Genomic DNA, 20073 nt, shown 5'->3' on the forward strand with positions numbered 1-20073 from the left:
TAAGGGATTCCTTTGGAAATCCTTGAATGCTTGAAGACAGACTCCAATAAAAATGGTGCTTTTAACATGCGCATTTTTCTCACGTATAAAGAAAATTAAGCTTAAAAATTGCATTTCTTTATTTAAATTGTTTTAAAACAGGAGTAAATGATAACATTCAGCTGAAGGCATGATGTAGAAGCTACAAACAGCAAGCTAGATTTGGAGGCATCTACTTGTAGATGACTAGATCCATGTGGTCCAGGATGGTATTTTGAGCGTTTCCGTTGTAATATGGACAAATTAAACCAGGGATGGGTAAACTACGGCCCGGGCGCCATGTGGGGCCCGTTAAACTATTTAATCTGACCTACCAAACAGGAATAAATAATATTGATAATACTTATTACTGCATCATTTCCCCTGTAATTGTGGCATCTCTCCATAGGTGGCGCAGTATAAATACATTGACCTCTGTTTGGTGCAGAAAGTTCCTCTGCATTCACGTGGTGTTGGAAGATTTTGTTGTGTTTCTTGCATTCGTGTGTGTTTTCTGAGTCGGACAGTCATTTTTCCAATCATTCCAATGCTCCATAAACGCAGCATTTCTCTACGTTTGTGTTTTTCTCTGAGGAACAACAATCCGTGCAATCGGCTCTAAAAAGAGAACAAAATCCACAGTTTTGAAATAAAAAATCAAAAATGTTTTAAAATGTATGAATCATTTTTTTATGAAAATGAAAGCAGGTTTTTGTTCAGATTCCATGTTATTTCTTTCTCTAATCAGATGGGTTACAAAAACACTCCATGTACCTGCTCCTGGTCCAGCCCTTCTGTCAAATTTTAGAATTAAAGAGTACTGAGCTGTACCTCTTGAGGGTCCCCATCGGTTGTAGGTCCATAGAAAAATGGAACTGGACGGTTGGGGTGGAGCGACTGCAGCCACTCGTTGATTGGGAGGAAGTGATGATGTCATTAGAAAGCACCAGTATAGCGCTAAGCTAGCGCTTCCAATGGTTTCCTGTTTACGGGAGTATTCTTCTTAGTTGCTCGCAATCTTCCTTAAGACAACATTAAATTCCTGTTATACACTATGTACCAGAACTAAAGCAAAAAAAAAAAAAAAAAATGAGCTGATGGATGACCTCTATTGTTGCTGCTTTTCTAGTTGTCGTACTACAATGACACGACATGCTAGCAGTCTGCACCACGCATGCGCCGCTTAAACAAACTATTCAGTGGGAGCAAGGCTTAAATGAGTGGAAACATTCACCAGAATTAAGTGGACCGTACCGGACCACTAAGGCTTATGTCCCTGAAAACAAAAGTTTGTTTTATTATGGCTAAAAACAGCATAATCATGACTAAAATACCACTGGGAACACTTAAAATGAATCAAAAGATGATTGGAGTGGGACTTTAAATCACCACCATGTGGTATTAAAAGCGTGCACACCAGCTCTTCACGCAAAGAGATGCACACAAGCAGAACTGGAGCCATCTTTCCACATTATAGCTTCTAAACACAACACTGAGAACCTGCTTCTTTCCATTTCCCAGCATGCCATCAGCCCTGTGTGAGATGAAGTGATTTTTAGTTGGCCCGATTATCACTGTTGCCGTAAAGCCATTAGCTTTACTCTCCCTTTTTCTCGTCTTTCCCTGCCTCTATCCTGTCGCCTCTCTCCTCCCTCCTTCACGCTTTGGTGAACTTGCCCCCAGGACTTGCTTCCCTGCATTCTAAAGAGTTTGTCGTCTGTCGTGCTGGTCCAAACAATGGCAGACAAGAGGATGTGGGTGGCAGTCATTGGCCGGAATGAAAGGTCGTGGGCGGCCCTGTTGGACCCGATTGGCTTGCATTTGCGTCCGTTAACTCCAACAAGCCCATTACTAGTTCACAGATGCACATTAGTCATGGCCTTTAACTAAATTCATTATCAATGCCTTATTGAAAAGGACACAAGCTCTTTTCGATATGTATTAGACGGTGCTGAATGTGATGAGAGAGCTAAAGAGGGTGGAACAGAAAGGGTTGCAGTAGTGCTGGATGACTGTTGTTACAGTGAAAAACAGGAGGCAAAGATGTCTGCTTTCACTTTTTGTTCAGGTGTCAAATCTTCAGTTGTGAACAGTACTGTATTTTTCTAAATATGAGTCACATTTTTTTTGCATAGTTTGGCCAAGGGTGGAACTTTTACTCAGAAGTGACTTGTATGTGATTTCTTTTTAAACATAAATAGCATCATATATTTGTTATTTTCCAACTAACAACTTGTTTCCTGTTAACAACCACTAGGGGGCACTGTAATTATGTTTATCCGTATTTGCTACTGACACCAACGCAGAAGAAGAAGGCCCATCCGAAACAAACATGACGGAGAACTATATGTACTTAGGATCGTTTTCTTATTTGCATTGAGACGTTATTATTCTTGTTTTTATTTTTTCCCGCCACAGACTAATGCGGGAGAGCATCCACAAACTGGGTTACAGAGACACAGAGGTAAAGTGGCATCATTCACACGCAACTCCTGCAGAAGGTAAAGATCGATGCAAAACAAAAAGATCTCATGTACCCAGAAACAGAGAGGTATTTATCAATGTTTTTGTAGAGCTCTTCGAAAGAAATAAACCTGATCTCACAATGTCATCTGTGTCTTCCATGCATTGTAAGTGAGACATGTAGCCAATACTTCCATGTAGTGATGAGGTTAAAACTTAACAGTATCTCTCAGGTACTCAGGTGCAACTTATATTCTGGTGCGTCTTATACTTTGATTTAACTAATGCTCCGGTGGTCTTGTACTCTGGTGTGACTTATACTGTGGTGCGACTTATTTTCTGGAGCAACATATACTCTAAAGCAACTTTTACTCTGGTGCAACTTGTTCTCTGGTGCGACTTATACTTTAATTAGACTCGTACTCTGGTTAGACTTATACTCTGGTGCGACTTATACATTGGAGCGACTTATACTGTGGTGTGACTTATACTCTGTTGTGACCTATATTTCGGAGCAACAGGACTACAGGTCGCAACAGGAATAGTGGTTGCTACTCTGGTGCAACTTATACTTTGGTGCCCCTATATTCCATTGTGACTTATAGTGTGGTGAGACTTATACTCTGGTGCAACCTATATTCTTTATTACCTTTTATAATTATTATTATTATTATAAATACCTAATATCTAATACCTAACAATCAATATTCAACACCAGCGTTACATAATTTTTTTCCCTTCTAGGAGGAAACGTAAATGTCCATTAACAACAGCAACACTAGTTCCTGGTGCCAAAGTGAAAGTGGGTGGTTTGACAAGTGAGATTTTTTAGCAAAGACACTCTGCCACAGCGACTAAAATGATGGTGCACTGAGGGTGCTTTAAAACAAGAACAGATGGGAGAGTGTGCGATAAGGCACACAAGGATAGCGAGTGTGTGAAGAGCACACACAGTGAGAGTCGGGATTGTTTGAGTGCCTGTGGGCCTGACAGGAGATGACAGATCCTGTCAGTGCTCAGTGTCCCCATCTCCTCACCTCTGACAGATTGTGTGCACAAATGTGCGCGCATATCAAAGTGCAAGTGTAGGTTTCTGAACCATGAATATGAAGATGGGATTATAAAGGCAAATTTCCACTGTTTGGTGCAAAAGAAGAACAAAAGGGGAGTTGTGTTATTCTTTGTGTACATTTCCAGCTCACCCACTCCAACCTGCTTGATGTTGAACGCCTCTTTACCTTTTATTTCTTCATTCTAGCTGAAAGGCATAATGCTGTCTTTATCCCTCTTTATTTTCTCCCATTCTTTTTTGTCCATTTGTCTCCTCATCCTCTGCGTCTTTTTACAGCTTCCGAGAGATTTCCTGAATCGTTCCTCACCCACTTCCCTCCTTGTTTTCATCCATTGACGACTTTATTGTTGGAGCAAGAAAATAAACAAGAAACCATGCGTGTTTGCTTAAATACTGCTCCTCGTGACTCCTCTACCCATTCACACCCTGTTTCGGTCTCTCTGGGGGAATTAGTCAGTAATATTTATGATGAAACTGTCTGAGCTACTCCCTCCATCACTCCCCCTCTCTCTGTCTCATTTCCCCGGTGCATAAAGTGACACTGATCTTATCGACGCTACCTGTGTAGTCATCTGTCAGGCCATCTATCTTTCCATCCATCAAATCACCGGGAGAAGGATGGCTTCCTTAGAGCTTTTATGTGGTACTGTTGGCAAGCCAAGGTTGTTTGGGAAGCGCATAAAAACAGAAAGCGGCACCTGCGCCTCTGTCTGTGGACTTGTCACCAAGCAGAGTTGTAGCTTTTCAAATGGTTTCTTGCGAGCAGAACGGTGGAGCCAAAAGTTTTCCAGTACGGTTTACGAGTCTCCGGGCACATCTGGGGAATTTCTTTTGTGTGTAGAAACTGCTGCGCTCACTCTGACAGGCACTGAATCAACTTCCCGCTCTTTGGCAGGTGAGAGATTTATTGGAGAAGGAAGAGCTCTTTGGTGGCTGACGGTCATGTGTCCCCGATAAAAGAACACTTTTGGAGAAGTGTCATTTTATGGGTAAGTGATTACTTTCTGGAAACAGTTTAGAAGGGATTGTGGATCCATGAAGGGTTAAAGTCCAATTCCCTTCATCTTTTGGTCTTTTTTAAAAGCTTCCCTAGTGGTTTCTTAATTACCATTATGACGTTTTTAGTCAAAATTAAAAAAACAACTTGTATCATTTTCTAGGACGTTTCTGCAGGAGTTCAATAAAAATGATTTTCTAAGCTGTGGGCAGAAATGTTTGTGCAGAGTAAAACTATCCCCATTTCCTATCATTCCTCTGTTTGCACGCTTTCCCGGCAGCTTACAACCCCATTAAATCATATCTGCAAGTGGATTCAACGGAATGGAGCGGAACAGGGAGCGTTTGGATTGCCGACTTTAGAACCAACATCTGGGTTCCCCGGCTGTGGACCGGTCAACCCCTGAGGTTTTCATGGCGGGATTGATACACAGACGGTACCGGTCCACGGCCCAGTGCTTGGGGACCAGTGGTCTTCGTCGTTTTTTCCAATTATATGTTTTTATCTGCTCTTGATTCACAACAAGTTGAATAAAAAAAACACTCAGAAATGCAATTATAAGCTTCATTTTGCCCTTCGTCTTGAGAAAAACACCCACAAGAACATGTAAAAAATGCTAAGAACACAGTTTTTATAGGAGTGGGTTTTTAATAACTTTGGTTTTGGTAAAATCAGTAATATCAGTATTTTTTACTCCTATCTATCCAAATGACATTGCAGCTCTTCTGCATGAAATGTTATTTTTCGGTGCAGTATAATTACTGCAGATAGGAGCGATGAGGACTTCAACAGAATGTCATATTGTGGTTTCACATTTCTGCAGTTGAAGCTGTGACAAGAATACATTCAAGTGATGTGAAATGAGCTGTGGCGATTATTGCTGAATGTGAGATATTAGGACAGGAGGCACATTAGATTCTTGTAAAGCTAAAAAAGTTGAATTAAATAAAGTGAAGATCAAAGAAAACCTTTTAGGCAGCAAGTATGTTGCTGACTGTCTTAATCTTGCATTTAATTATATTTTATGTAAGCAAACAAATGTGGAGTTCAGACATAGAGCCATAGAGAGCAAAATGTAAATGTGTTATTTTCACCTTCCACCTAAAGGGAATGGAATAGAATAAAACTTTATTGATCCCACAAAAGGGGAAATTACCTTACCACAGCTCTATTAAAAACAGCACATAGATGGTAAATAACACTAAAGATCACTTCAAAAACGGGGGCAGTGAATGGTGAAGTCTGCAAAAGACTCGAGGGGAAAAGATGGAAAAAAAACAGTGAACAGAAGCAAGGGGAAAAACCAGTGACTTCCTGATTGGGCAGGTTTGAAGAGAAACTAAAAATGAAGCTTACCAAAGAACAAGACATTTAGAACCTAATCACTGTCATGCAAAACATTCTTAAAACTTACGGTAGCATCGTGGCAAACAAAATGAGAGTCGGCCATCTTTGTTTCAATGCTTTGTAGGTAATTGTCGATTGTAACAGTGGAACAAATCTGCAGTAACAACCTCTCATTTTTGATCCATGTGCGCATGCTATATCAATCACTTGCATCTGCTTGCTCACTCGGCCCCCCCATCACTTCCATCCAACCCTCATGCAGTGCTCGCATCCGAACAATCAGCATCAACAAAGAGGATCACAAAATACAGCAACCCAGAACACAACAACCAGGAACATACAATTCTTTTAATATAGCAGGTTACCGCATCGCAGCCTGCTTCCAGAAACTTATTTTTAAAACTCTGTGGGTAGATTCATGATGCATTAAGCCGATGCAGAAAAAAAAACATTTTAATGAACATCATTCTTTTTATTCGAGCTGACTGTTCGATCTGCCTTTCTGCCCATTTTCAGAAAGCTAGAGGGTTCCTGACGACACATCGAGTCACCAAAATAATGACGACCACATGCTAAAATCAGCCGGATTCAAATCAGCCAAATGTGGACCAACTGGGATGCCACCACATGTTTTTTTCCATCTATAGACTATTTGATCATAGTGGTAAAAGCTGTAAACTTTATTGACTACATCAGTTGCATCACTCGTTACTAGTATTTTAGTATTAGTATTAAGTAGTACTAGCATTTTACATTGAATTGTTTGAATTTAAACTTTGCAAAATATCAATTGCATTATCTTTAAGACCTACAAAGTCAGAATCGAGGTTTTCTTTGGTTGTTAATAAAGAACCTTTTCTTTTTCTGTCAATGATTGGTATTTTTTTAACTCATATAAGATGCACCGAACTATAAGGTGAATTAAGTGAGACTAAAGAGTCAGAGATAAGTCTGTCAGTCAATTAGACTTTAACTGCATTCAGAGTACATAGAACTTGTTTGTAATATACTACAAGTTAGCCATGTTAGAAGTGTTAGCATATTTACAAAACTGTAACCTAAAAAACAGATTGATACGGCTAAAACAAACGTTATTGTGACTATGCTAGCTCCCTCTAAAACAAACGTTATTGTGATGCTAGCTCCCTCTAAAACAAATGTTAATTTGACTATGCTAGCTCACTCTAAAACAAACGTTATTGTGACGCTAGCTTCCTCTAAAACAAATGTTAATTTGACTATGCTAGCTCACTCTAAAACAAACGTTATTGTGATGCTAGCTCCCTCTAAAACAAATGTTAATTTAACTATGCCAGCTCCCTCTAAAACAGACGTTATTGTGACTATGCTAGCTCCCTCTAAAACAAATGTTAATTTAACTATTCTAGCTCCCTCTAAAACAAATGTTAATTTGACTATGCTAGCTCACTCTAAAACAAATGTTAATTTGACTATGCTAGCTCACTCTAAAACAGACGTTATTGTGACGCTAGCTCCCTCTAAAACAGACGTTATTTTGACTATGCTAGCTCCCTACCTTTTTAGTAACGTAAAAAAGAAAGTCTGACACCCTATGCATTAGCCGTGTTAGCTTATTTACAAAAACACCCAACCTTGTTTGAACCATGTAAAGAAAATGTTGATATTGCTAAAACTAACCCTTACTGTGACTTTGCTAACTCCCAACCTCGTTAGTTACACATAAAAAAACATATTTTGACACTACATGTTAACTGTGTTAGCATATTTACAATAACTCCTAACCTTGTTTGAAAATTTTTAAAAAAGGACTGATACTACTAAAACTAACGTTACTGCATCTGCTCTAACCCCAATGTTGTTAGTAACAGTTTTAAAAGGAAGTGCGACACTGCTACAGGTTAGCCGTGTTAACATATTTACAGTAACTTCTTTATATCTCATTTAAAAAATGGACTGATACAGCTCAAACTAACATTTCTGTGACTGCCTAACTCCAAACTTTGTTAGTAAGACATAGAAAACCATTGCTACAAATTAGCCGTTGGTATATTCACATTATTGTACCTGTTAAAATTGCTTTCAGGTCATAAAGCACAACCAGAATTAATCTGCTCTGGATTACCAGACGAACTGCAGCTTTTTGATAAAATAGTCTTCTACGTAAGTCTCAGAGAGTGGAAAATACAATAACACCTAATGTAAGGAAAAGCTAATCAATGTAAATGAGCTTAGTGTCGTAAACAGCCAAGATCGCAAATACTGTTTGTTTGTGACTTTTTTTAAATATTAAAATTATAGTAATTTTCCAGGGCTGATAGTGTTTAATGTGTCTCTTAATTTCCGACTACTTCTTAGCCATTAAGTTCAACAGTGAAAAACACATAAAAAAAACACTTTTTGATTTGACTTTTAAATAAAAAAAATTAAACTAAAAAATAGCAACTGTAGAACAGGTTCCACGAAACTTGAATGCTTTCAAATGATCACTCAAAGCCTCTTACTCAGCAAATGTGATCATATTTTGCTGTGGCATACATGAAAAAAGGCCCATGAAAGCAAAGGCATGAGACTTCAAATTGGTTTAGTCAAACAGCCGAAGAGCTGCGGTGTATGTAGCTACGGATGTGATCTTAATTTCCCCACGGATTAACAAAGCAGAACAAAGTAATCTGCTGCACCTATCCTGAGGGTTTGTAACAGAAAACATTTGAGATGTAATTTGATACCCAACACTCTTGTTTACTCTAAGACAGCTAGTCATCCATGTATTGTAGACTGCACTACAATAATTAAGAGCTTTATCAGGAAATGATTTCATTTGAGATCGCTACAAAAACTCCCCTAAAGCACACTTTTAACATCCGGCTGGCTTGTTAACAGCACAAATGTCAGAAAACGTCGACATTCGGGGGGAATGGCTTTAAATGCATTTTTGGACTGAGTAGAAATATTTGCAAACATAAAAAGCCCTGAAAGGCTCGGCTTTAATATGTTTCATTTATGTTTCTCCCTTTCAGAGCTAATAATAATGCATCAGCTGACAAATTTCAGAGCTACATTCCATTTGGGAAAGTCTGTTAGCATAAAACATTAAACAATGGGATTAGCTCTCATCAAGGAATTATATAACTGCTGATTAGAGCTGCAAAAAACTGAATTTTGAATTCTAGCAATCTGATTTTACTTTAAAATTGGAACGGTAGGTTGTACCTGCAAACGTTAATGTTGTTTTAAGTTTAAAACTCCCAGCATTTTTAAAACCCAAATGCACAAAAATGACATTTTTTTTGTACATGAAGTAGTTCCTATAGAATCAAAAGAAATTGTACCCAACTAGGAGTAGCAAAGTAGCTCAAGCAAAAGTAAAAAGTATCCATCCATGTGGACAAGTAACAAGTAAGTTTGGACATATTTGACAAAAACTGTTCAAATCAGGCAAACAAAAGCAAAACTTTATAGTGCACATGGTTGTTTTTCTAGCAAATAAAACAAAAACGTGGATTCAAAATGAATCAAAGCCAACTATGATTCATATTGGCAACCACAAATTATGATACAAACTGAATCATTGTTAAAATGAATAGTTACACCCCTTGAACTTTACCTAGTTGACTTTTTTTAAAGCAACAATAAGACTGATGCATAAAAATGAGTATACAAATTATAGCTTTATTGACATTATCTTAAATACCATTTTCAAGAACGCGTTGGCAGAGACTGACATCTATTACTTAAGGCTTTACTTTCCATATTTCACAAGGTTTTACCAGCACTTCTTTTGAGTTGATGAGTTTTTAGGGTAAAATAAATGTTTCAAACGTTACAAACTGTAACACTTTTACAGGCATGCTGCTGTCGTCAGTCGTAGAATCACAACTTACTGGCAACAATGATGATGATTACTTCTTATTTGTAGGGATGACTGCCTACCTCTGATCAGAAGTATGCAGGTTCATCTTGTATAGCAGCTCTGCTACCAACAATTGGACAGTGACTGTAAAACAACGTGTACCATCATTGATGCTATTTGGTCAAAAAGTACAACTGCCACCATGCAATGGGGAGGTATCGGCAGAATCCTCAAAATGTTATGTCGTCACCCATTTTTTTGGTTGCCATGGTCATGCATGTAGATGGCAGCAGTCAGGAGTCCAGAAGGGCCTCTTTTACACATATGGACGGCCACCGTTGCCTGAATCAGGAAGGCATCGCCCCCGCCTGCCACTGGACTGCCATTGCATGACCTCAACTTTCAGAGAAAAATCGTCCGGTCGGCGTAAATTTAACATTTTTTCTTAAAACCTTCGTGGCCACTGTGGAGCATTTAAAAATACTCTTACTGCAATACTACGACCACCTACCGAATATGCTGAAAAACATGCATTTTGGTTGTGGCACAGTAGCATTTTGGAATATGTGACTTTAGGCAAAGCTAAAAACGTGTACACTGTAAGTAGATAACATTTATCAATTATGTAATATTCTGCTTACACACATGTTGTGCATCTTTATATCAAAAACTGAAAATACAGCAACCCCCCAAAAAAATGATACAGAGAAGCTAAACATAGAAATGTTGTTGGTATTCATAATGTTTTTGACTCCTTAAAATTGTACTATTTTACAAAAAGCTACATAATAAAAAAAACAGAGCTTGGTGTTTTAACATGTTTTTGTGGCATTTTCCCAATGATTGAGGAGATATGTAAAGAGAATTAGGCTTTAAATAGTATTTCTGAGAAGGAATTATTGTGAATCTGAGGCAGATGAAAAAATCCCATTTAAACAAGTTCTTGTGATGCAGAAAATACGTTGGGCGGCCCAAGAGATCCCTGCTAGGCTTAAACAGAGAGCTCTCTCAAAAGGCAAGGGGAAGGGGGGCGGGGGGTTGGCTCTGTACCAACAGTGCTAACCCTAACTCTAGGTTTTAGGCCCAACTTGTAATATTTTTGCATGGGGAAAAGCCCAACTTTCCTTTATCAACCCCTAACCCAGAGGTGAATTAGTAATGAACTCCTGTCACTCTACAGAAACTATGTCCTAAAAACTGACAGTTTTTTTTATTTTGGCCAAAAACTGCTTTATCATAATTAAAAGACCACCGTGAACGCTTTTACAATAGATCAAAAGATGAATTGGAGTAGGTCTATAATGAATACTGTACAACTAAATATGGCCATAGGAAAGTGTGGGTAAAATATCCTGTTTTCCTAAGGATCTGAAAATACCCCACATACCCCTTCAAAAAAAACAAAAAAAACAATCTGCAGTAGCCTACTTTCCCTCCGCTATATTACCTCCTCGGGGCATAAGAAATCCCCTAACAATGTTCTGTACTGTGCACATGAGAAATCCACTTAAGTTCCTAAAATCCTGCTTTGGATAGAGAAACATTCTGGAGCAGTGTGCAAAGACAGAATCTCAAAGGGGTTCTGCCTTTTTATTTTTATTTCTTTTAGGGCCATCATGTTTAGCCAGTACCTGGTTTGTGTATTCACATGTAATCCTTTTCCTCTGCTAAATGCCACACGGGAAAAAAAAAAAAAAAAAGGCAACGTCGACCTCGGAAGACGAAGGGGGCCCGGATTTGAGGGTGTCCTTTTAAAAAGCCTGGATGTGTAATTGAGTGAAGCAGCAGGATAGCTGGCTTTGATGGTGTCTTTGCAAGCGAGGGGTAGTGCTAGTGTGTGAGAGGAGCAGATGCGGGAGGGAAAAAGGCTAAGAAAGGACAAGCACAAACAAACATGTGGGCACAAGTCCGCAATCTTTGTTGTGTTCAATACATTTCATCCATGCGGGGAATCATCAGTAGGGCCGGGAGAGCAACAGCGAGGAAAATGTACATCGTGCGGTTTCAAAGCTGCCACCCGAAGAGTTTTCCTCACTCAAATTGATCGGGATGAGCTCAGATTTCCTCTAAGAAGCCCTCAGGTACTTGGATTGAGTGGAGCAACTCGATCCAAAGCATCATATTGGATATGAAATTAATTTGACCAACAAAACTTCCACCTGAAGACGGATTATTTTCATTTCGGTGCTGAAGCCAGTGTTATGTTGGACAAGAATCCTCTATTTATCCAGCCTGTGGCTCTTCTTTCCACCTGCCCTCCTCTAGGAATCTTTTACCTCTACAGCGTTTCACAGACATGTAGAAAATGTCATTTTGTATTCTGAATCAGGAAAACCAAACTCCGTCCTCGCCACATTCATCTTTTATCCACATTTAGTAGAAATCACAGTCTTTATCTCTTCAAAACAGGGCTTTTGAAAGTAGCCTAAATACAAAGACAAGAGGCCTGGTCTCTGGTGGAAAGGCCGTGCACTTTGCATGCCCACTCCCAACCTCGTCGCTTTTATGCTGCTTCTCGAGGGGTTTATAAAATTTGTACTTCATTCAATCAAAGAAAAGAAAAAGAAAACATGAAATAAAAGAAAGCCATGCCTCTGGAGCCAAACCGAGAAAATCAATTTGGACCTTTGTGAACAAAACTTATTTTAAGTTCTGCTGTATTACAAAAAAAAATGTTTCAGATGACTAATAAAGGCTTTGTCCAAAGAGCACAATTGCTTCCATTGAAAATGTAATATTTTAATGTCTCTAGCAACATGCCTTTTTCTCCACAATAAGTGGAAGCACCCTATATTACAATTTCATTACAATAGTCTACAGATTGACTGTGTTTTACTGCTGTTGTATACAGGGATGTAACTCCTTTTCACTGTCACTCGCAGGGGTCCCCAAACTACAGCCGCTGGCCGGATGCAGCCCACTTCCACGCATAATTTTATTTTTTCCCCCAATCTGGCTTTGAGATTGAGAACCCAAAGATATAGTGATGTTTTATCCCCTTCTGAAGTCTGTGTCACGATTTTAAACCACACCCCTTACAGTCAAAAAGAACAGAATATAGCTTCCACTTTCTACATTGCAGTTCATCTTTCGCTGTCTCGAGAAAAAAACTCTAGAATGACAGTGAAAAGGTCAGGGGAAAACCATGAACAACTTTAAAATCAAAATGAACAGAGAGCCAGTGACGTATTTATTTCCTGACTTTTTATGTGACTATCCAGAAAAGGGTTATTGATATTTGGTTATGTGGCTTTCTGGAAAACCCTCAATGTTAACATTCAGACATACAATTATGCTAACATCAAACACTGTTAAGTGCCAGACTTAAATTGTACAATAAATGAATATTGATATTATGTTTTAATATTTTGCTTTTAAGTGCTCAAAAGGTAATATATTATCATTTATATGGATATAGTTTGCTCTGAAAGACTTAAGAAAATTATGGTATGGCCCTATAATACGCACAGGACAATCGAAGAGGTTGCACTCATATGCTTGTTCACCCTGACACTGAAGACCATAGATGAGAGCAACTAGTAACATAAACCAGCAACAATTGCCTTTCTTCCTCCCATAAAATGCGTTGAATATCATTTTTACTTCTTTCCAATTGAGCTGCTTTTATTTGAAATAATCCAAGCTAATCATTTCTACAGAAACACCTTAATGAATACATTCCTACCTCTGCAATCAGCCCTATTAAAAACACCCAATGCACTTTAATTGTACAAAAGCTATATCCCAACCTCCGCATCCCCTCACTTTCAGCTGAGAGAAGGTCAGCTGCTGAATTGGAGAAGACACAGCTTGTTCAGATGACAAATGGCAGAAAGGATGACATTAAGCGTGGGATGACGAGAGCTCCGGGTATCGAGCCGCTTGGTTCCCTTGATCCTTCACAGGACAAGTAAGTGGCATGCCCTTCTGGAGGTAATAAAGGGCCCCACCTTATTCATTTGTTTGGCGGTATAATAATCCAGATTGAATTAATAACGGCCTTCGTTCTAACAACAGAGGCAAAGACAATGAAGTGTGGAGTGCTGCATGAGGAGTTCTATAAGTAGCACATCCACCTCCTCGCTAATGAAGACTGATTAACAGTATATTGTCTAACCAGGGAAATAATAATGCCTGGCCACTGCGGTAAGGACAGATTTAATTAAATTTACCAATAATAAAAGAACAACAATCACAAAGGAGATGGACACTCTGCCTCCGTCTTCCGCCGTGCAGATCGTAAATGGTTAAATTACATTAAAGGTAATCAAAGAGTTGTGAGGTTTGCCGGAGTCGAGCCCTGTCGGATAATGTGATATCATCTGACAATACAGCCGAAGTTGGAAATGCTAGCAGATCTATCAATGCGGAGGCGAGTTAAATCCATACATTTTTGATGAGACGCTTTGCAGCCCTGCAGGAGTCTCCTCCGCCTGGCTGCTGCTGCTGCTGCTGCGGCGGAAACCCTGATAGGACCCGCAAGTCAAAAAAGGTCTGACAACTGCTTTGCCCTCTGGGGCAAAACAAACACAGCGCTTATGCTGTTAGCGGATCTGCGTTGCATTTTCCGATAATGAGAGCTGAAAGTTATAAAGTTTGACAAAAATGTTTCTGCTGCTTTGGAGAGACAGACGGCTCAATGCATCCGGTTTTATTCTGGTGATACCATGAAAACTTGGGGTCTCATTTATACATTCAGATGTAGAAATATGGGTGCTCTACACAATTCTAAATGTGAGGACACAAGAAAATATTTAAACTTATTTCTGAGAATCAAATGGAAGTCACCATCGGATGTAAAATGTAAAATTTTTGCTCCTGCACAGCAACATATATCAAGACCCGCGCAGTGACCATGTGGTAGAGTGTCCGCCCCAAGATTGGAAAGGTCGTGTGTTCAAATCCAGGTTCAGTCATGCTAAAAACCCTAAAAATGGGACCCAGGGCCTCCCTGGTTGACAGTCAGCATTAAGGGGTTGGACTGGAAGGATAAAGCACCAAATGGTTCCTTAGCGCAGCTGTGTCTGCAGCTCACCACTCCCCCAGGGGATGAGTCAAATGCAGAGAACAAACTCTCACAACTAACAAGACTTAAACTGAAATGATTTTACAAAATCATATTGGATGAAAATGATTAATATGTCCATTAATAAAACTGTTTAATAAAATGCAGCTTTATGTTTTGGTTTTTATGTTAAATCTAAAGAATCTATCAACAGGAACTCAGCAGCTGCGCCTAAACAGGATGGTAGCAGATGAACAACATGTAATGTGTTACATATAGTGAGTAAATTAAGAGAAAAAAATCATACAGTTGAGTACAGGAGAAGGAGGTCGAACCACCAGAAGCAGGATGGGAGTGAAGATCCACTACCATGTCACCCCCTAGTTCAAACCTGGCTTTTTGAGGAATAGTTATGTAAAAATCTTTGGAACAATCCTTTTTTAGTTTGCTAATAAGCATGTAACAGTAAAAAAAAAAGTTTGAATTGGCTTATACTAAGCCTGGTGTAATGTATTAAAACAGTAAATAATAAATTCTTTGTCAACTTAGCACAACACATGTTTGGCACTTTCAGCGATTCACTTTCCTCACAATTTGGTTCAATGGTGTAGCAACAGAAGTGTTTAAGTTGTAAGTTATTTTAGAAAAAGGAATTCCTAAAAAATCTAACAGTATTCAAAATTTTCTAGAAATATAAATATGCTTAGTAATAGCCACTGAGAGTAAAGGGGTGGAGCAACAAAGCTAATCAGAGAGCCCCATCTTCAGCTAGAGAAGCAGAGCATCGGTGCTGTGTGTTTTGACTCCACATGTGTGAATTATAGAATAAATAATGTTAAAGAAAAAAAATGACTTGTCTTCATTAATTCACAGCCTTGATCTTTCCTGCGCCTCTTCTGGCACAGTGTGACGCCTTCATCAGATTTATAGCTCTAAGCCTTTTCAATTGATTGCAATATAATATATAAAGATTATACCATGCTCACCCACAGAAAATGTCTGTAGTCATTCTAGTTCTATCATATTAATTAATAACTTGCTAAGTGGTGACAAAAATGAATACATCAGGGAACAAATGTGTTGTCATGTCTGTCTGTGTGACATTTTGCAATCCTCTAAGTCTCCTTTGTAAAAACCCGCCTTGTGTTTAAGGCTTACCGCCAGGGTAGATATGAATGCAAATGGCCGCGTCATTTTTCTCATATTTCTTTCTTTATGTTGAGCACTTTTCCACCTTTTTTGTACACAACTGAAATATCAGCTTTAATAACTGCATGTGCAAGAAACTAGTACAAAAGGGGTCTGTGCTTTGAATGAAAGTGTAATATTGGTATGTAGACATGAACCGACAAGACAAGAACCGCAGAGAGTCTCGGGTACTCACTTTGGGTAAAGCGGGGAGGGTTGTCATTGACGTCCGTGAGCTGAACGGTAACCGTAGTGGTTCCAGATAATCCTCCCAGCTGGCCCCCCATGTCTTTGGCCTGAAGAACCACGAGGTACTGGTCCTGGGTCTCCCTGTCCATGTCAGGCACAGCTGTGCGTAAAATACCTGGAAAAAAATGATGAAAGAATGTCAAGGAACAGCTTTGGAAGGAAGATTCTTAGAGTATTTTTGCACCAGGTAATACAAGATGTTCACACCTATTTTGACTGATGTGCTCCTAAAGCCACGTTACATTTCAGGACTGTGTCGTGTGTTCGATAACATGGTATCAGAATCAGAATCAGAAGCAACTTTATTGCCAAGTATGATTACTCATACGAGGAATTTGTCTTGGTGATGATGGCGCCCAACGCACGCGAAAACACACCGAGGCAGCCATCCGCGGCGCCGAGGACGGGAAACGAACAAATGCAATGCACACAAAAAGTGCACAGATAAACAAATGTACAACAAATCTACAACAACACATAAATGTACATGCAAGCATGTACAAACAAACAAAGTCCAAAAGGAGCTCCTGGTGGAGGTTTCCACCCCTGCAGTGGTTGTCAGTGAAGGTGAGTGACGGGAGGACGGACTGGAGGACCGTTAAACTACCAACAGGATTTCACCGGACTGTTTGCCTTTTGCCTGATTAAAGTCCAGCTTGCCGCTTCCTTTCTCCGCCATCCCTTTTGTGACACCGCGATCCGGCCAGCCACTCCACCGGTGACCGAACTCGAAGCCGATCCACAGCTCCCCCACCTGGCAGTGCGGCAGGACGTCTGGGATCCACTGGACCACAAAAGGACCGGCCCCTTGCTTTCAGTCGGTTAGACTACATGGAAGATGCGCAGCTCCACGGGCCTGAGGACGTTCTGCTCTGGATCCGTCGGGTGGCTTCCAATGGAAGCGCCAAAGTCCAAAGAAAGTCCAAAGCGCGAGTACGAGCCGTCGGCGCCCTCAATATTTGGGAGCAAAACGTTGGGAAATAAATCCGCTGCAGTGTTTTCCCTGATGTTCACGAGCCCCACTTTGGCAAAAGCACCGAGAGCCAACACAAAAAACACGTAAAAAAAAAAAAAAAAAAAAACAAAGCAGCGTGCACCAACACACCGAGGCAGCCATCCGTATGTGGTGTTCACACAGGTATGTCCCTACCCAGGTTTGTCTTGACCAAGGTATGTCTTGACCCAATACTAATGCATGTACTTACAGTTGGAATTGCAAAATTTTGAAGTGGTGCAAATCTTGTGATCTTGTTCTGGGCTTTTTCTTTTCCAATATACAATAGATTTGGTGTTGTATAATTCCGGCCGGACACAAATCTCAATTAGATTTCTCTTTCATGATTGTCAACCAGTTCCGTTTTTTGATTAGAGGTACTTCCCAAACCTGACAACCAAATCCAAGTCCCTGATTAGACAAAGCCCAACTGGTTTAACTTTCAGGGCAAGTTCAATTGTATGTAGGGCCGACAAACAGGCATTAAAACTTGCGTAGTGACAGAAAGACAGAAAGAGTTTTGAATGTAGAAGCCCTGTTAAATTCTAGCAAATCATTTTAAGGTTTCCATCAATAGAGAGCGGGCTCATATAAGAATGGCTCTTTAAAAAAACTATTTCGGACACCCACACCCCTTCAAATGCCCCTACAATTGGAGGGGTAAGGAGAAGCTGTAGGGGAAGAATTCGGATTTGGCCAAAAAACGGGACCCAGTGCCTCCCTGTTTGCCACTCAGCATTGAGGGGCCCGATTGGTGAGTAGAACCACCAAATGGTTTCCTGAGTGCAGTGGTGTCTGCAGCTCACTGCTCCCACACGGGATGGGTCAAATCCAGAGAACAAATTTCACACACCTAGCTGCGGGAAAACTGATGCGACTTTGACTCCTGCCTGTCACTGGACTGTTATCATGCAACGTTAAAATGTGCCGGACCAAACACTGACCGATGTCAACTTTTAGAAAAAAATTTGCCCGGTCGGTTATCTTTTTCTGAAAACCTCTGCGACTTGCAACTCCCACCTCCCGATTACAAATGATACAGCGCGACCACTTGTCTAGTTTGGTCATAAACTTGCATTTAGGTCGATGGCATTTTGGGATATGTGACCATAGTCTTAGGCACATTTACCTAAAGTTCTTGGAAAAATTGTCTTGTTTTGACATTTTTAAAGCACCGGTTTGAGAACCATTTAGGCACTGAAACATATTCAAAAGTAACAATTTGGCACCAGCACACAATAAAATCCAAACTGTACCCTTCCCTGTCTCTGTCACACATGAACCATACTTTTACGAATCTGTGCCACTTTTCTTCAATCTAAGCTCGATAGTCATCCAGATTCTGTTACAAAACCCTCACCAGGGCTTACTTGCAAGTGAACAAAAACACTTATTACCAATTCCAAGCAGACCACAGTTTAGAGATTTGTTCTGAAGCTTTCACAAACTCCAATTGAGATCAAACATCCAAAGTGCAAATACGCTTTTAAGTATTAAACAAAAGGAGAATTGATAATGTTTATGTGGCAGACTAAAAGGATTTTGCAACCAATAATTCTGACTTTATAATTTCCCAAAAGTGAAACTTTTAGCCTTTAAAATATGTATTTAATCTCCTCTCTGGGAAAAGGCTCTATGCATCTTTGGATCTCATCCAGCTTTACTCACATTGTAACTTGTAAACACAAAGCGCTGCTCTCACACATTATGCATCAAGAGACTATCACAGGTAAATTACCATACTAATGGTTAGCCATCACTCATTTAGCTTTTGTGGATCAGCAACGTGCCATTACAAGCAATATTAGCGGTGTTATGATCAGGCTTGACGGATTACCAAGAATGTGACGACCATGGGTTAATGAGTGTAGCAGGGGATGCTGAAACTGTGGTCCAACAGTAAAGCAGAAAATATAGCTTTCTTGAACGCATTTCATGGAAAAAGAAACCCACGGATGCGGTGATCTTTTATTGATTACTTATTAACATTTATACCAGCACATTTAACGGCCCATTATGGAGTGAGAAAGTCATGACCCTTTATTTAAGACTTTATTAACACTGCAGTTACACATGTAACAAAGTCATTAATAAAATGTTGTGCATTTCTTGATTTCCAAGCCATTTAGCCTGCAGCCATAAATGTTAATAATGGTTTTAATGGGGTTTGGTCCTGATGCTCTGCAGCTCTTTCCCATAAACTTTGGTAACTGCTGCACCCAGAGGAGAAGCATTAAACCTATAAGACATATCAATTAGCAAATAAATCAGTCGGGCTAATAAACTAACATGAAGTAATTTAAATTTTTATAAAGGACAGTGCTCATTCAAAGCTAAGCTTTTATAACACAGTTTGGGCCTCGCCAGGGCTTAATATTGGGTTAATAAAACCGTAGGTGAAAAAAGACATGAGTTTATTCAATCGAGAATAAACCAAAACACACCCAAGCTACTTTATGCAGCAATAACCTGGACTAATGATTTTGTAATCAGTCCCTCACATGGATGTGGAGGAGGTTTGGCCCACTACATTTCAATGTGCCTCTGATTGAGGTTTGCAGGGACTCATTAAAGAGTTTTTCAAAGCATTTAAAACATTAGAAGTGTTGCATTCTTCTTTTTTTTTTTTTTTTGACGCTTTGCCATAAAGTTAACGGTGTGTTTTGGGACAACAGAGTTGCCATCATTTCAGGCAAGTTTTATCTCTGACATGGTTGATACCAACAATTTTGTCTGTATTCAAGTGCAAATATATTCTTAATGTGTGCAAACTTAAGATGTTTTTGTCAAGCCTAATTATCAACCTTTCTCCACTGGGCTTGGCACTTGATAAGAATTGTTTAAAGCATCTATACTACTCATGCATCTTCACCACTCAGCTAGCAGTGCTAAGCCGCTAACTTCACCG

At 39.7% G+C, this 20073-nt stretch overlaps 1 protein-coding gene across 3 annotated transcripts in view; it reads right to left on the minus strand.

Annotated features, from left to right (window-relative positions):
- LOC112147333 overlaps nt 1–20073 on the minus strand; it is a 253750-nt gene that overhangs the window by 80368 nt on the left and 153309 nt on the right. For all 3 annotated transcript variants that reach the window (XM_024273646.2, XM_036216472.1, XM_024273645.2), the window contains one exon: nt 16119–16286. In XM_024273646.2, the coding sequence (XP_024129414.1) occupies nt 16119–16286 (168 nt within the window). The remainder of the gene's footprint in view (nt 1–16118; nt 16287–20073) is intronic.

This window comes from Oryzias melastigma, linkage group LG17 (genome assembly GCF_002922805.2).
Source record: "Oryzias melastigma strain HK-1 linkage group LG17, ASM292280v2, whole genome shotgun sequence".
In the NCBI taxonomy this organism is placed as follows: Eukaryota; Metazoa; Chordata; class Actinopteri; order Beloniformes; family Adrianichthyidae; genus Oryzias; species Oryzias melastigma.